We start from the raw sequence: 15,147 nt of genomic DNA on the forward strand, positions 1-15,147 counted from the left end.
TTAATTTTTCTCATGCTTCCTAAGAATGGGTGTGCAGCTACTCATTCTCACAGGAGCAAGCTTGGGCACAGGTAAAGCAATTAAAAAGCTTCCCTATTCTAGGGAGGGCAATTCCTGTAATCCTACTGAAGAACCCTAGTTGGCACTTGTAGTGAGATTAAATAATATAATTTTGGGAATTGTGTAGAAAACCTGCTTGAAAAAACAAAACACAGGGAGCTCCTGGGTAGCTCAGTACATTGAGTGTCTGCCTTCAGCTCATATCATGATCCCATGGTCCTGGGATCAAGTCTTGCTTCCAGCTCCTTGCTCAGTGGGGGGTCTGCTTCTGCTCTTCTGCCTGCTTGTGCTGACAAATAAATAAAATCTTAAAAAGGGGGGGGGCACCTGGGTGGCTCAGTGGGTTAAGCAGCTGCCTTCAGGTCAGGTCATGATCCCAGCATCCTGTGATCGAGTCCCACAAGGGCTCCTTACTAGGTGGGGAGCCTACTTCTCCTTTTGTCTGCCTATGCTCTCTCTCTCTCTCTGAAAAATAAAATCTTTAAAAAACCAAAAACATCAAAAATGAACTTTACCAACCACGCCTTTCATTACATAGCAGCAGGGTCCACTAACCATAAGTAGCTATGAACCACCTGAAATTGGGTATTCCAAACTAAGATGTGCTAGAAATACAATAGATTTTGAAGCTTTACCCTGAAAAAAGGAATACAAAATATCTTGCCAACAATTTTTAATGCATACATGTTGAAATGATAGTATTTGGGGTATACAGAGTTAAATATAGAAAAATTTTACCTGTCTCTTCTTAGTTTTTTAATGTGGCTTTAAGAACATTTAAAATCACATACATGGCTCATATTTCTGGGAGGAGTGTCTTAACAAAACTCAAGACCATTTGGACATCCACATGTAAAAAAAATGAAATATAGACACAGACCATATGCCCTTTACAAAAAGGAGCTCAAAATGGATTACAGACCTAAATGTAAAATGCAAAACTTACTATAAAACTCCTACAAGATAATGCAGGAGAAAATCTAGATGATGCTTGGTTTGGTGGTGACTCTCAAAAGCATGATCCGTGAGAAAGATTAAGTAGGACTTCATTAAAATTAAAAATTTCTGCTCTGTAAGACATTGTCAAGAAAATAAGACAAGCCAGAGACCAGGCAAAAATATTTGTAAAACATACCTAACATAAGACAGTTATCCAAAATATATAAAAATTTCTTAAAACAATAATATCCAATTAGTAAAAGGGGCAAAAGACCTACCAGACATGTCACCAAAGATATACACTTGATAAACACATGAAAAGATGTTCAACATGTCATCAGTGAAATGGAAATTAGAACAAGATACCACTACAAGTACACTATTAGAATGGCTAAAATCCCAAACACTGGACACCACCAGATTCTGGCAAGTATGCAAGGCAACAGGAACTCATTCGTTGCTATAGGAATTCAAATGGGACAGCCACTTTGGAATAGAGTTTGACAGTTTCCTATGAAACTAAACATACTGGGGCACCTGGGTGGCTCAACGGGTTAAAGCCTCTGCCTTCGGCTCAGGTCATGGTCCCAGGGTCCTGGGATCAAGCCCTGCACTGGGCTCTCTGCTCAGCGGGGAGCCTGCTTCTCTTCCTCTCTCAGCCTGCCTCTCTGCCTACTTGTGATCTGTCAAATAAGTAAATAAAATCTTTAAAAACAAAACAAAACAAAAACTCAACAAAACTATTACTTGTATGATCCAGGATCTGCACTCCTTGCTATTTACCCAAGTGAACTGAAAAACCTGTCCACATAAAAACCTGTCCACTTATCTTTATAGAAGCCTTATTCATCAATTGCCAAAAATTTGGGAGCAATGAAGAGGTCATTCAGTAGATGACTGGATAAACAAACTAAGTTACATCCAGACAACGTAAAATTCAGCACTCAACAGAAGTGAGCTATCAAGCCATAAAAATACATGGAGAAATCTTACGTGCATATTACTACTTATGGAGAAATCTTACATGCATATTACTACTAAGTGAAAGCAGCCAACTTGAAAAGGCAGAAGTATAGAGACAGTTAAAAAGACCAGTGCTCCCCAAGGATTAGGGAGAGGGAAGATGAAGAGAACAGAGGATTTTCAAGGCAGCAAAACTATACCGTATTGTATTAAAAATGGTGGATAACTTTCATTACAGATTCATCCAAACTCACAGAATATATAAAACTGCAAGTAAACTTTGATGTAAATTATGGGCTTTGGGCAATAATGTGTTATCAATGTATATTCATCAATTGTAACTTGTGTCCTACTCTGGTGGGGGATACTGATCATGGGGGAAGTTGGGCCAGTGGGAAGCAGGCAGAGAGTATATGGGAACTTCATACATTCTGCTCAATTTTGCTATGAACCCAAAACTGCTCTCAAAAAATAAAATCTGGGCACCTGGGTGGCTCAGTGGGGTAAGCCTCTGCCTTCAGCTCAGGTCATGATCTCAGGGTCCTGGGATCGAGGTCCACATTGGGCTCTCTGATCAGCGGGGAACCTGCTTCCTCCCGCCCCCCTGCCTGCCTGTCTCTTTGCCTCCTTGTGATCTCTGTCAAATATATAAAATCTTTTAAAAAAAATAAAAAATAAAATCTATTAAAAATGACAACTCAGTGTTCAAGCATTTTATTAAATCAGATGAGGAACTTCCACCCTTTGCACATACCAGCTTGGACACAATTTTAAGGGCATATCACTTGTTTACAACAATAAAGATGAACAATAAGCTGGCAAGTCTAATAAGCCATGTTTAGTCAACTGAAATTTCAAGAACATTCAAAGGGAAAACAGTAAAGGTCATGCAAGTTCTAAAACGGTGAGTCATGATAGAGCTCACTTCTTTTATCCATTACCTTCAAAATGCGCTTGAAATCTATAACCTGACAGAATCTTATTAAGTCCAGCAGGCTGTTGCTAGCCAGACACACATTTCATTCAGGAATAGCACGCCTCTTACGACTTACTGGCTTTTTTGATTAGAAGTAACTGAATCCCCACCATAGAAAAGAGGTTTTTGAAGAGATTTACTGCTGTAAATGGAAGATTTACTGCTGTAAATTGTAATATTATGTCTTTAAGTTACTGAGCTTTCACTTAAATATGATAAAGTGTGATAGCTGAACCAGGAATCCAGCTATGACCTTTTCACTCAGCTACACTAAATACCAGTTGAAGAGAAAATGCTGTGAAGACTAAACAGACTGAGCAGTGAAGCAATTCAGTGAGGCTGTAATCATCTAGATCTAGGTTAACTTAGGCAGGTGACAGTAAGTTTAAGAACCTGAAAAGACCCTAGACTTTTTCTTAGGTGGTTTTAGGGTGAACTACCCTATCACAAACAGCTGATTATTCAGGTTTATAATGATGGCTGACAAGAAAATAAGTCTTTATTCATGTAGCTTCAAACTAATTTGTTCCCGTCTATATTTAACAGAAAACTACCACATACTAATGGGTAGGTAGACATAATCAAAGATCCTTTTGCAAGCTTCGCTTTGCTACACCTTTCACTCCCCCCTCCCACTGAGGCTCCTAGGCAAGTTTCCCCTGATTTAAGCTAAAAGATCAATTCTGGATTCAAACTTGTAGAATTAAGTTTACAGGAGAGAACATGCAAATAAGGGGATAAAGTTAAATTCATCTGTCAACGGCAAACATTATAAATGTATACTACTATCCCACTAAACAGAAGACCTGGAGAAACCACAAATATAACGAAATACTACATTAGGTTTAAAAACAAAGGATCTTGAAGTAATTTTATTTTGTAGTGGTTGAATGCACCCACCAAATGCCTAATGACCATAAAATGTTTCTGCAACTAAAACTAAAAGAGAATTATAGGGAGCTGGGAATACATGTTAGATACTAACGATCTTCAAGCTTTGAAGATGTCATTGCATGAAGAAAATTATGGGAAACACTGTTCCCGATAATTACGTACACCCTTAGTGTAACATATGGAGATCACTGTCTCCGATATAGACACTGTGGTAGGCAAAAACTACCTTGTTCTTTATACATTATGGAAGACACTGCTCCCGATAATGTGAGTTAGGTTTGTGACAAAGGTACTGGAAATTTTGCAAAATTCGAATTAAAGTTACACCTTGGGTAAACTGAGCTGTAAAACTTCACACACATGAGTACTATCACAGCCTTTAAGTGACATTAATTTACCATAACTTGGTCGCAATTCCTTCCCTTTAGGAGAACTGCCATTTTTATCTGGTTGGCTAAACAAAAGCCTAACTTGATTTGCAACTCCCAATTAAATGGAATTCTTCAGATATTTAGCTTTAAAGTTTTATTTGGCTTGTGGCTGTTTTCTAAAACCTTCGAGTGTTGGCCATAAATGCAAAACTTCCAGTATCTGTTGGGTTTTATTAGCAGATGCTGCTTTTATTAAAAAAAAACGACAGTATAACTGTCATAATTATGGAAGGCACTGCTTCCGATAATTATCTTCTATAAAAAAAACACCATTTATAGTGAACTCTGTCACTGATAAATAAACAATAAATATCTCAGTGCCAAAATGATAGAAAGCTTTTCCAAAAAATTAACACTTTGGCCAAAATTTGGCAGTGTGTTCTTTAACATCTGACAAACTGAGTTTGAAATTAAACACCTGAAGCTGGTTCTCTTTCAAAATACTTTGGGAAACACAAGAACGACAAACTAATAAACAAAAGCTTACGGGGAAGGGGCAGATTAAAAGAAAACATAGGTCTTTGGCTTCTGGTCTCCTCTTTTCATAAATCTTGAGGTTAACACATTAAGGCCTTACTCCTGTGATAAACAGTTGAACCTCGTTTTATCTAGCTGAAGGACCTCTGTTTCAGACCTCATGAGCAAGAAAACAAGTCCCTTCCAAAAGTTAACTGTTTCATTCAGGGATGTGGAAACCAGCTAAATCCTTAAAGAAGGCATGCATCTCATTTGGAGAATGAGGTCTTGCTACCTGGTATCACCTATCTAGCAACAACTGAAAGCAGAGGTTCACACCAAGCTACTACTTTCAACCTTCAGCAGATAGCGCCCTCCTCCTCCCTTCTCAGAAGATACCAGTTCCTGTCCTTAGGATTTAGAGCAATAATTCATGTAACTGGTTCTAACTTTTTCATAACTAACAAGAAAGAGGCAGTTACCATACAAAGCATTTAAAATTTTAGAGATGATCTGAGAAAAGATTCTATCACGAACATTTTTAAGTGGTTATTCACTTTAACTTTAAGTGCAGGTACCTACCCTGTATTAAAAGCTGCTGCCTAAAGACATCTAGGAGTACCAAGACGGTTGGGTAGAATTTTAACAATATTAGGTTTTGTAGCCCTATGAGAAATTTAGCACAACCAGCACAAGTCTAGAAATCACACTACCCTGATGTTCTTACAGAAGTTATGAACATCACATTTAAAACTCATTGTCAATGTCCCATATGTCACCAGAGAGGGCATTTGCAGCTCCCTGAATAGTCCAGGTTGCTAGAGCCAACTGGTTTCTCAACAGTGTTTCGTTGAAAGCACTGTTATTTTTCTGACGCAGCTTCAAATGCTCTAGTAAAGCTGACAGAGTGTGAGAGCCAGAGCCCCAGAAGATATGCCGGAAAGGAGAATCTCTTGGAGATACATAGGGTGAGAGGAAGTGATATTCCACCTATGGAAACAAAAACATACGAGAACACACTGTTAGGACTTCCACTTTGAGAGGAGGACCTGATGTAGTCAAACAACTATCATTCTCTCACTGGAAATGTTAAAATTCCCCAAATTTAAGAATATGGAGAACCAGGCTATAATCTTCTAACATTAACATTGTAAACTGTCAATTCCTTAGTAAAAGTGGTATTGGTCTTTTTTAGTTGCAGCCTGGTTATGGAAGATTTGTAAATTCCCACTGTGATCAAGTCTCCTGCTCTTCCAAGCAGATTAAGATAAAAGCAGTTAAGGGCTGAATTAGGAAAGGGAATACAGAGAAAATGACAGCTAAAATCATTAATGATCCTTCCTAAAATGTTTTTAAAACCTAAAAGTGTTAATACCAGGTCAAAAGCCTTTAGAACGTCCAGTTTGGATACACCAGTTCTAGGTCTTGCTAATGAGAGTTGAAACTCTGGGCTCAATTCTAAAGCAGCAAAGGATTCTAGGCTCCTGGAATTACTACTCTACTTTTTAGAAGTTTTACCAACAAAAAAGTAACATACTTCAGTTCTTTTTCAGACCTGTACTTACTTTCATGATACGGTCATTGATCTTCCTCATGACATATCTGTTCGTTCTCTCTGTGTTCTTATAATCTGTTGTTAGTCTGGAGGTGGCGCGGAAAAAGTCCCCACGAGCAGAATACAGCCATTGTAGGTTCAGACCCATCTCCTGAAGCAGAAAAGCATGAAACTCCCTATTAGATGTTCTTTTTCTAAGGATATTACTCTACGTTTCTTTCTAATTTAGTGGTAGCAGATGAGATGGTTCTGATAAAAGGGGGTGGTGACTCGTGGACAGAGAAATGCTAGACTTAGGCACCTTGCCCAGGAGGTCCCAGGTTTTATGAACTGGAGTAATACACTCGTATCTGAAACCAGCAGATGGCAGTTAGCCATTAGTCACCCAAGGAAGCCATCCCCATCGAGAATTTAACGAGATTAACAGTCCTGTGTAGTATACGGTTTCCAGGCCAATCTGCTGATGGAAAATCTTAACCATTTTGGCTCAATGAACTTCAGTCTAGAGATTTTTCTCAAAAGTCCCATTTTCTGATCAGTTATAATTAGTTTCAAGTTTTGAGAAAGCCATACTAATTAAGATTTATCAGTGATTTACTTCATTTAAGGGATCTGTTGACTTCTAGTACCACAAAACCAATTAGAAACCACATATTATTAATTTGACTTTATCAAGTACTATGTGTACTATCACATAGTATTCTACATGAATACTAGACACGTAGTAATACACTAATTAATTAATTAATTAATTAATACACTAAGTAAGACTGTAACTACCAGCTATGTTCTCTCTCCATCCTCGACATCCCTCAAAGGCATATATGATATACCGCACAAACTCACAGGTCCAACCAGAGTCATGGTTGAGATCTTTATATTCTCTGGGACCTCTTTACAGGTTGCTTAGAATTACATAAATGTAACATACTTTAGGCTAATTATATTCTGAAATACTTGCTCTGTTATATCCTAGCTTTATAACCCACAGCCTCTCAACTTTCCTTTCAAATGAGTTATAAATTCTAAGAAAAATTATACATTAGTTCACTTTAAAATGTACTTTGGCTACCACTCATGTCCCTTAGGAACAGTTAAATATTACTCTTCAAGCTACTTCAGTAGTAAGAACCTGATATTACTTAGTACTCACCTTTATGTCTGTTCTGAATCGGTTCATATCCCTCACAAATGAAAGTATTTTGTCATTATACATCTCATAGTTCAGGTTCAATTCAAGATCATAGGTAAGTTTCATTATGAGCTGAGCAGCGAATTCTGCTGCTCCACGTGCCATTTTGCTCAACTGAGGAATTTTCTTTTCCAGTTCCTCAAAGACATCCATGGTAGTACCCAAATAAGGATAATATGTGTCCTGAAAAACAAAGCTAGGTAAATGTACTCACCGGTGGATCCTAAGAGCATGAGCCACGCATTCATTTTACAATCAAGGTTAATAGTAGTACCAATCCTTCCCTTGCTTCTCCTGTATTTCTACTCCAATTTTATCTCCCATCCACTACTTTGGTACCGCTTTTGCTACTTCCTCTGAACCTAACCTCCTAGAATAACTGCTTTCTTCTAGGTCTTAGAGAATCCCTATTCTACTGCATCATATACCCTGAAGAGAAGTCTAGCCAGATTTCTTGAGGTTGTATCCTTATTTTCCTCTCTGGCAAGTTTGACTCATTAGATAAAGACAGCACGCATGAAGTGTGCTTTTGATAAAAAGTGTCACACTTAGATTAAAACTGACCTCCTTTCTAATGATTCAGCACTCAATCCATTCATACATGCTACCCTTTCTAACAAAAGTTCCCTCTACCTTCATTAGACAATTTAAGTTAACTATTTCTTCAACTCTTATTTCTTACCATTGTCCTTGGTAATAATCTCACTGACAATCCTTTGATCTGACCTCATTCTTTATTTTTGGACTATACAATTCTGTATTACCCACTAGGTTTCTAGTGTCTTAAGAAGTCAGTAAGAAGTTTTTTAAAAACCTTCTGGAGGTCAACAGAAATCCTCCTTAAATCTCAACCCTAGAACCAGACATTCAGTTCTTCCTAATGTACTAAACAAATATCGTGACCAACTATTTCAATGCCATCCATACCGCTGTTCTAGCAGAATGTCAAGAGAATTCCAGCTAGGTTAATCTCCAAATCCAGATCTTACATCAGTCTCTTGCTTCAGACCTTTCTCCTCCTAGTCCCAGGCCAAACATCCAGTGATAAAAAGTCATGTGAGGACCTGTCCTCCGTGGGATCAATAATTTGATGTCAAAGTCAACAGCTCCCAGCCTGACCTCCTATACTAAAAACTCTAGGATCTTTTCATCCCTTGGAGAGCCCATTCCAGGGCTGGCTTTCTAACTTCACCACTTCAGCACAGAGACCTTCAGCCTTCTATTTACTCAGAGTAGCCTTCAGTGCCTTCTAACTGGCTTCCGAAACAAGTCAATCTTGCTTTCCTACAACTTGGTCTGTTCAAAGTTCAGTCTTGTTAACAACCTGACATCTGTTTGGTTTTGTGCTTTTACCCATAATCCCTGTTTAGGAGATTAACATCTCTAGACAAACGTCTAGAATCGTATCTTAGCAGTTATCAAGTACAGCAATGTCCAGGTGAACCTTCTGTTCGGCAGAAATTTTCTTACCTGCACTGTCCAATAGGTAGCCTTGTTACTAAAACTCATCATATCAAATTGAAGATGTTTTAGCGAATAAATTCAACTGCTAATTAAGCTGAGGAACAATTCTATGTTAAGACTGGTAATAAGGGAGTATGCAATAACTGCATGTATATAACTTCTGAAAATATTTTAAGTACTCTAGGTCTCAAAATTGATCAAAGGAGAACGAAAATATGACTTCAGAGTTCAGACTTACCTCACAGAAACAGAAAGAAACTGCTGGGATTCCAGAATACGCAAGGAAAGGGAAAGCAGCATTATCCAAAGAAAATTCCTCGCTGAAAGGAAAGCAAGAATGTGTCTCTAGAAAGTTTTCTCAAGAGCAGACTGTGCTGCCATGCAACCCTACCCCTATCCCCAAATAAATTCTTAAACTGACCCTAAGTATAGGTAAGCTCACTGCAAGATTAGGTTTAGATTTCTACCATAGTAGGTGTCACTGGATAATTCTGCTTTTCTATAAGCTGTTCATTCACTTTTTTCAACTTACACTTTGTTGAACCAGTTGCTGTCCCGATAAAGAGACTGCCCAGTAACTGGATGTTTTACCTGTAAAATAAAAGTTAATGTCACTAAAATGAATCTTTCTGAACATAGTTATTCAGCCTGGTCACAAACATTTAGATCTATATACATTTATTGTAAAAGATTTATTGTTATCTTCTTGAAAAAATTTAAGACTGGTAAAACAATCTCAAATTTCTAAAGTTATTCCTACTAGGCTCATGCGGTCATAGTTCCTTCAGTTACTGCAAGAAAAAAATATTCTCCTCCTTAAACCATTTTAAAGGTGGCTTCGCCACAATTTTAAAAGCCCTTTCTAGCCTTCATGATAGGCCTGCCTTGTTTCGGGTCCTTCTAGCTCATTATACTACTGCTGCTTAACCTGCAAACACATTACTGCCTTGCTGGAGGCTACAGAAATTCCCAGTTTCCCATAGGATCAAGGCCCAGTTCTCTGACCCTTGTTCTTGCCATTTTTAAACATTCTGAGCCTGAGTGGCTCAGCTGATTAAGCGTCTACCTTCGGCTCAGGTCATGATCTCAGGGTCCTCAGAAGGGAGTTTGATTCTCTCTCCCCCTGTGTGCTCTCTTTCAAGTAAAATAAAATCTTTAAAAATTTTTTTCTGAGGGCGCCTGGGTGGCTCAGTGGGTTGAGCCACTGCCTTCGGCTCAGGTCATGATCTCAGGGTCCCGGGATCGAGTCCCGTATCAGGCTCTCTGCTCAGCAGGGAGCCTGCTTCCCTCTCACTCTCTCTGCCTGCCTCTCTGCCTACTTGTGATCTCTGTCAAATAAATAAATAAAATCTTTTTAAAAAATTTTTCTGATATATATGGCCTCTAAGCCCATTAGCCAAATCTTATTCCTCCCTATTGCAAAACTATGGTCATTCATAGGTCTGTATTTACTCAATGTATTTACTCAATATTTCATTTGGTCTTTTTATTTACATATTAGGTATAGTTCAAGTTCATTTATTTTTTTTTTAATTTTTAAAAGAGTTTATATTTTAAGTAATCGCTACATCCAACATGGGGCTCAAACTCACAACCCTGAGATCAAGAGTTGCACACTCTACCAGGTGAACCAGCCAGGTGCCCCCTCCAGTTCATTGAAAGCTTCCTTAACATTCTGACTCTACAGACAACCCCCATTGGACACCCACAGTACAGCTTAGGCCTCAGGAAATTCTGCAGTATTCCCAAAGAGACTACCTATTTTTTGAGATCAGAGCCTTTCATATACTACCTTATATTTACTAAGTAAATAGTATACCCTCACCTCACATGTTCATTAGGCAGAGCAAATAAGCCAGGAGCAGAACTTAAATAATGCTGCTATAGAATTTATTCTAAATTCCTCTAATTGGCTACTTATGATGGTTTAAATATTGTTTTCCATCTTACTGTAAATTAGATTAAAAAATTAAGTTACAGATTTTGTAATTAGGTATACACTCACATCTTTCATCGTTTTCTCAATAAGTGAATACAACAGTGGGCTGGCAGAAACCTTGAAGTTGTTGGTACCTGCAAAGAGATTATTTTAACATTGCCCCTTCTCTAATCAAGTAATTTTTACACGGCTACTTCTACAACCAAAAGTACTTGACATAAAAGGAAGACAGTAACCTAAGTAAGTGGCCAAATACAACCACCCTCTTTAAGAACTAGACAAAAGGTGATTAAGAGTCAACTTCTTTAGTAACTGCTAACCCTAATTTGACTCGACTGATGCTCATAGCCCCTCAGCTGGCAGAGTTAATTATTTGTTTTTTGGTACCTTTCTAGTTCACCTAATTAGGACAGTCATCTGCTAGCTACCATCTACTTCCTACACTCCAAAACATTCTGCTGTACAAGACAGCAATAATGATGAATCTAATTAAAAATTTAGTTCAATTTTAACTCCTTCCTCTTTCCAAGGAGATACTTTACTATTCAATTCATCCACGGCTATTATCTGCACTTTTAACAACACTCAAACCCTTTTAGAATTTGATCATCTGGTATTTCTTTTTTTTTTTTTAAGATTTTATTAATTTGAGAGAGAGCGAGCAAGCGAGCATGAAAGGGGCGAGGGGGAGGGAGAAGCCGGCTCCCTGATGAGCAGAGGGCCTGATGTGGGACTTGATCCTGGGACTCCAGAACCGAAGGCAGAACTCCTGAATATAAGCACTTGCTTGACCAACTGAGCCACCCCAGTGCCCTGATTATCTGGTATTTCTATTCGTGATGCTACCATCTAGCTCGATGTGAATTAGTCTCTAGAAGTACCATTCTATACGGTACGGTTTAGTTCCTTTTGGTCTAAAAAATAGTCGACTCATGGTTCTCAGACTTTAGTGCATCAGAATCACCCGGAGTGCTTGTTAAAACAAAGTATGCCCGGGGTGCCTGGGTGGCTCAGTGGGTTAAAGCCTCTGCCTTCGGCTCAGATCATGATCTCAAGGGTCCTGGGATCGAGCCCCACATTGGGCTCTTTGCTCAGCAGGGAGCTTGCTTCCCTTCCTCTCTCTCTCTGCCTGCCTCTCTTGACTACTTGTAATCTCTATCAAATAAATAAATTAAAAAATCTTTAAAAAACAAAGTATGCTGGACTTATGCTTCAGTTTCAGACTCAAAAGGTCTAAAATTTTATATTGCTAACAGTTCCCAGGTGATCCTAATGCTGCTAATTGAGGGCCACACTGGGAACCATTGCACTGAAAAAGGCAATCTGTACCCCTTCTATAATTTAATGGATTACTAAGAGAAAGCTGCAGTCAGTCTTGGATTAGGGAATGATGTAAATTGTAAAAAATAATAAATGTTGCTGTGAAAGACTTTCTTTTGTTTTACAAGTTTATCTAAATTCATAAATAGCTAATAAAAAGGATACTTACCAAGAACAGCTTTATCTAGATTAATGTAAGTGAAAGCCTTTAAATGCAAAGAGGAAAGGTATCCCTAGAAGAGAAGGAAAAATACTAAATGTACTAACACGTATTAATCTGTCACATGGAGCAGCTATTATTAGGAACACCTTTTTAAATTTAGTCTTTTGAGACTAAAAATACAAAGGCAAAAATGATATACAGTTGACTCCCCTAAAGTGTGGGTTGGGGCACTGACCTCCTTCCACACAACTGAAAACCCACCTATAATTTTTGACCCCCCCCAAAACTGAACTACATAACTTAAAGCTACGGGAAGCTTTTACATAAACAGTTGATTAACACGTATTTTGTAGGTTCTATGCATCATATATTGTGTTCTTACAATCAAGTACGCTAGAGAAAAGAAAATGCTAAGAAAATCATAAGAGAAAACACTTAGAGGATGTACTTATCTATATCTACATATATTGTATTTATAAATACATTGTATTTTTTTTTTTAAAAAGCCACATATATGTGGGACTGCACAGCTCAAATCTTGTGTTGTTCAGGATCAACTGTAATCAAATCTAAAAATAAAAAGTATGGTTTCTGAAGGACAAATTAAGCCCAACGAGTTCAGCTGCCCATTCTGAGTTATGGGTGATGTTCAGTAATACCTCTAGCCATTCAGTGGCACCAATTGCTCCAAAGTCTCCAGCACTCCAGCTGGCAAAGACAATGCTTCTGCTGGGTCTAAAGCCATCTAAAAGATAACAAAAAGTTAGTTTTATCTTGGGACAGGTTATAGGTAGGCAACTGACCTAAGATGAAACCAGAAATTTCTAATTCAAGATAGCAGATTAATAAATATTTCCCTTTTGAGGCCCCAAGTCAAGGAAAAAAATAAAAATAAATTTTTAAAATTAATCTACAAGGAACAGGGTAGGAGATCATTGGCAAGATTTCAAATACATGGCAGGGACCAGTTTTTACAGGAAGTCACTTTTTTCCAATTCTATTCTTTGAACCCCTAACTTCTGGACGAAAGACTACTTGAGATTATGGTGTAGCTATAATGTGTACCTTCTCTGAAAACAATCTGCATGGAGGTCAGTCACTTAAAACACTGGGTTACTTTACAAACAGTAAAGTAACAAACTTAACAAACAGTGGTTTGTAAAGTAAAGTGTGAAATAGAAAAATTCACACATTTAAGTTACACAGTTTTCAGAGAAATTACATTAATGACAGCTCTTTTGGGCTATGTGTTGCTGCCCTCCATTCCTCCCCTTTCCTTATGTATGTATTTTTCTGTATTATGTGCTTCTGCATAAAAGTTAGGCATTGCAACTTACCCTATGACCCAAAGATTCAAGAAGGTAATGGGCGTTTGTTTGTGTGGGGGTGTGTGCAGAGAAATGGCAGCAAGTACCAAGGGAGAAAGGCTTGAAAGTATTTACATATTATAAACATATAGGAACATATCTAGTATTCTAAGTATAATAAAAAATTACATATTACAACTTTTTTAAAGATTTTATTTATTTGGGAGAACCTGGGGGGCTCAGTGGGTCAAAGCCTCTGCCTTCGGCTTAGGTCATGATCTCAGGGTCCTGGGATCGAGCCCGACATTGGGCTCTCTGCTTGGTGGGGAGCCTGCATCCCCTTTCTCTCTCTGCCTCCCTCTCTACTTATGATCTGTCAAATAAATAAATAAAATCTTAAAAAAAAAATAAAAGATTTCATTTGACATAAAGAGATACAGCAAGAAAGGGAACACAGGCAAGGGGAGTGGGAGAGGAAGAAGCAGCAGGCTTCCCACTGAGCAGGGAGCCCAATGCGGGGCTCAATCCCAGGACGGTGGGATCATGACATGAGCCAAAGGCAGACGCTGATGACTGAGACACCCAGGCACCCCTACATATTGTAATTTTATTTTATTATTTTATTTGACAGACAGGGAGATCACAAGTAGGCAGAGAGGCAGGCAGAGAGAGAGGGGGAAGCCGGCTCTCTGCTGAGCAAAGAGCCCTATGTGGGGCTCCATCCCAGGATGCTGAGATCATGACCTGAGCCGAAAGCAGAGGCTTAACCAACTAAGCAATCCAGGCGCCCCTAAAATTTTGTAACAAAATTACAGAAAATCAGTACAGAGATATACTATATACCACTGCTTCCTTTAAAATAGATTCCTTAGGGACCATGCTAGATTTGCCGTATCATTCTGAATATGTCAAACTAACAATTGGCGTCCAATACATTTTTTTTGTGTCTCAAAAGAATTAATTCCCAGTGCAATGACGACACTGCATGGAAAGCTGTTTCAAAGTCAAAGGCAGATCCAATAAAAGCCAATCCTGCTTTGCACGTAAGAACTCAAGAGTCTGGCAGAAGTGGAACCATAATAATATAGGCAAAAGTGAGAATGCATAAAATATTTAGAAATATATATAGCACATAGATATTCGAGTTCTCAAAATTTATACTCTTACCTTTTAAGACCATATCAGAAAATATCTGGGCAAGCTCCAATAGGAGAGTTGTTCCCACACTAGACTTCGCAGCTCCAGGACCCCAAGCATCCCTCTGAGCCCCTATTACAACATAGCGATCTTAAAAAAGAAAAAAGATAAATTATACAATCAACTTTTAAACTGTTTTCTAATATTGAACTCTAAAATAATCATGTTAGTCAAAAGGGTAAAAATGCAATATATGCTCTAAGGGTAAGCTATTTCATCTCTGACTTAGGACTCTGGAAATTAAAAGTTCACGTGACAAAAAAAAAAAAGTTCACGTGACAATACTAATCT

The 15,147-nt window shown here is 38.3% G+C and overlaps 1 protein-coding gene across 2 annotated transcripts in view; it reads right to left on the reverse strand.

The window, feature by feature from the left end:
• Positions 1-2,660: 2,660 nt before the first annotated feature.
• TFRC (transferrin receptor) overlaps positions 2,661-15,147 on the reverse strand; it is a 28,705-nt gene continuing 16,218 nt past the window's right edge. For both annotated transcript variants that reach the window (XM_059163001.1, XM_059163000.1), the window contains exons 11-19: positions 14,827-14,946; positions 13,012-13,097; positions 12,359-12,422; positions 10,936-11,003; positions 9,463-9,521; positions 9,169-9,250; positions 7,428-7,649; positions 6,285-6,425; positions 2,661-5,709 (exon numbers count right to left, since the gene is read on the reverse strand). In XM_059163001.1, coding sequence (XP_059018984.1) covers positions 5,467-5,709; positions 6,285-6,425; positions 7,428-7,649; positions 9,169-9,250; positions 9,463-9,521; positions 10,936-11,003; positions 12,359-12,422; positions 13,012-13,097; positions 14,827-14,946 — 1,085 coding nt within the window. In that variant the 3' untranslated portion in view covers positions 2,661-5,466. The remainder of the gene's footprint in view (positions 5,710-6,284; positions 6,426-7,427; positions 7,650-9,168; positions 9,251-9,462; positions 9,522-10,935; positions 11,004-12,358; positions 12,423-13,011; positions 13,098-14,826; positions 14,947-15,147) is intronic.

The sequence above is a fragment of the Mustela lutreola genome, chromosome 2 (assembly GCF_030435805.1).
Source record: "Mustela lutreola isolate mMusLut2 chromosome 2, mMusLut2.pri, whole genome shotgun sequence".
Classification (NCBI taxonomy): Eukaryota; Metazoa; Chordata; class Mammalia; order Carnivora; family Mustelidae; genus Mustela; species Mustela lutreola.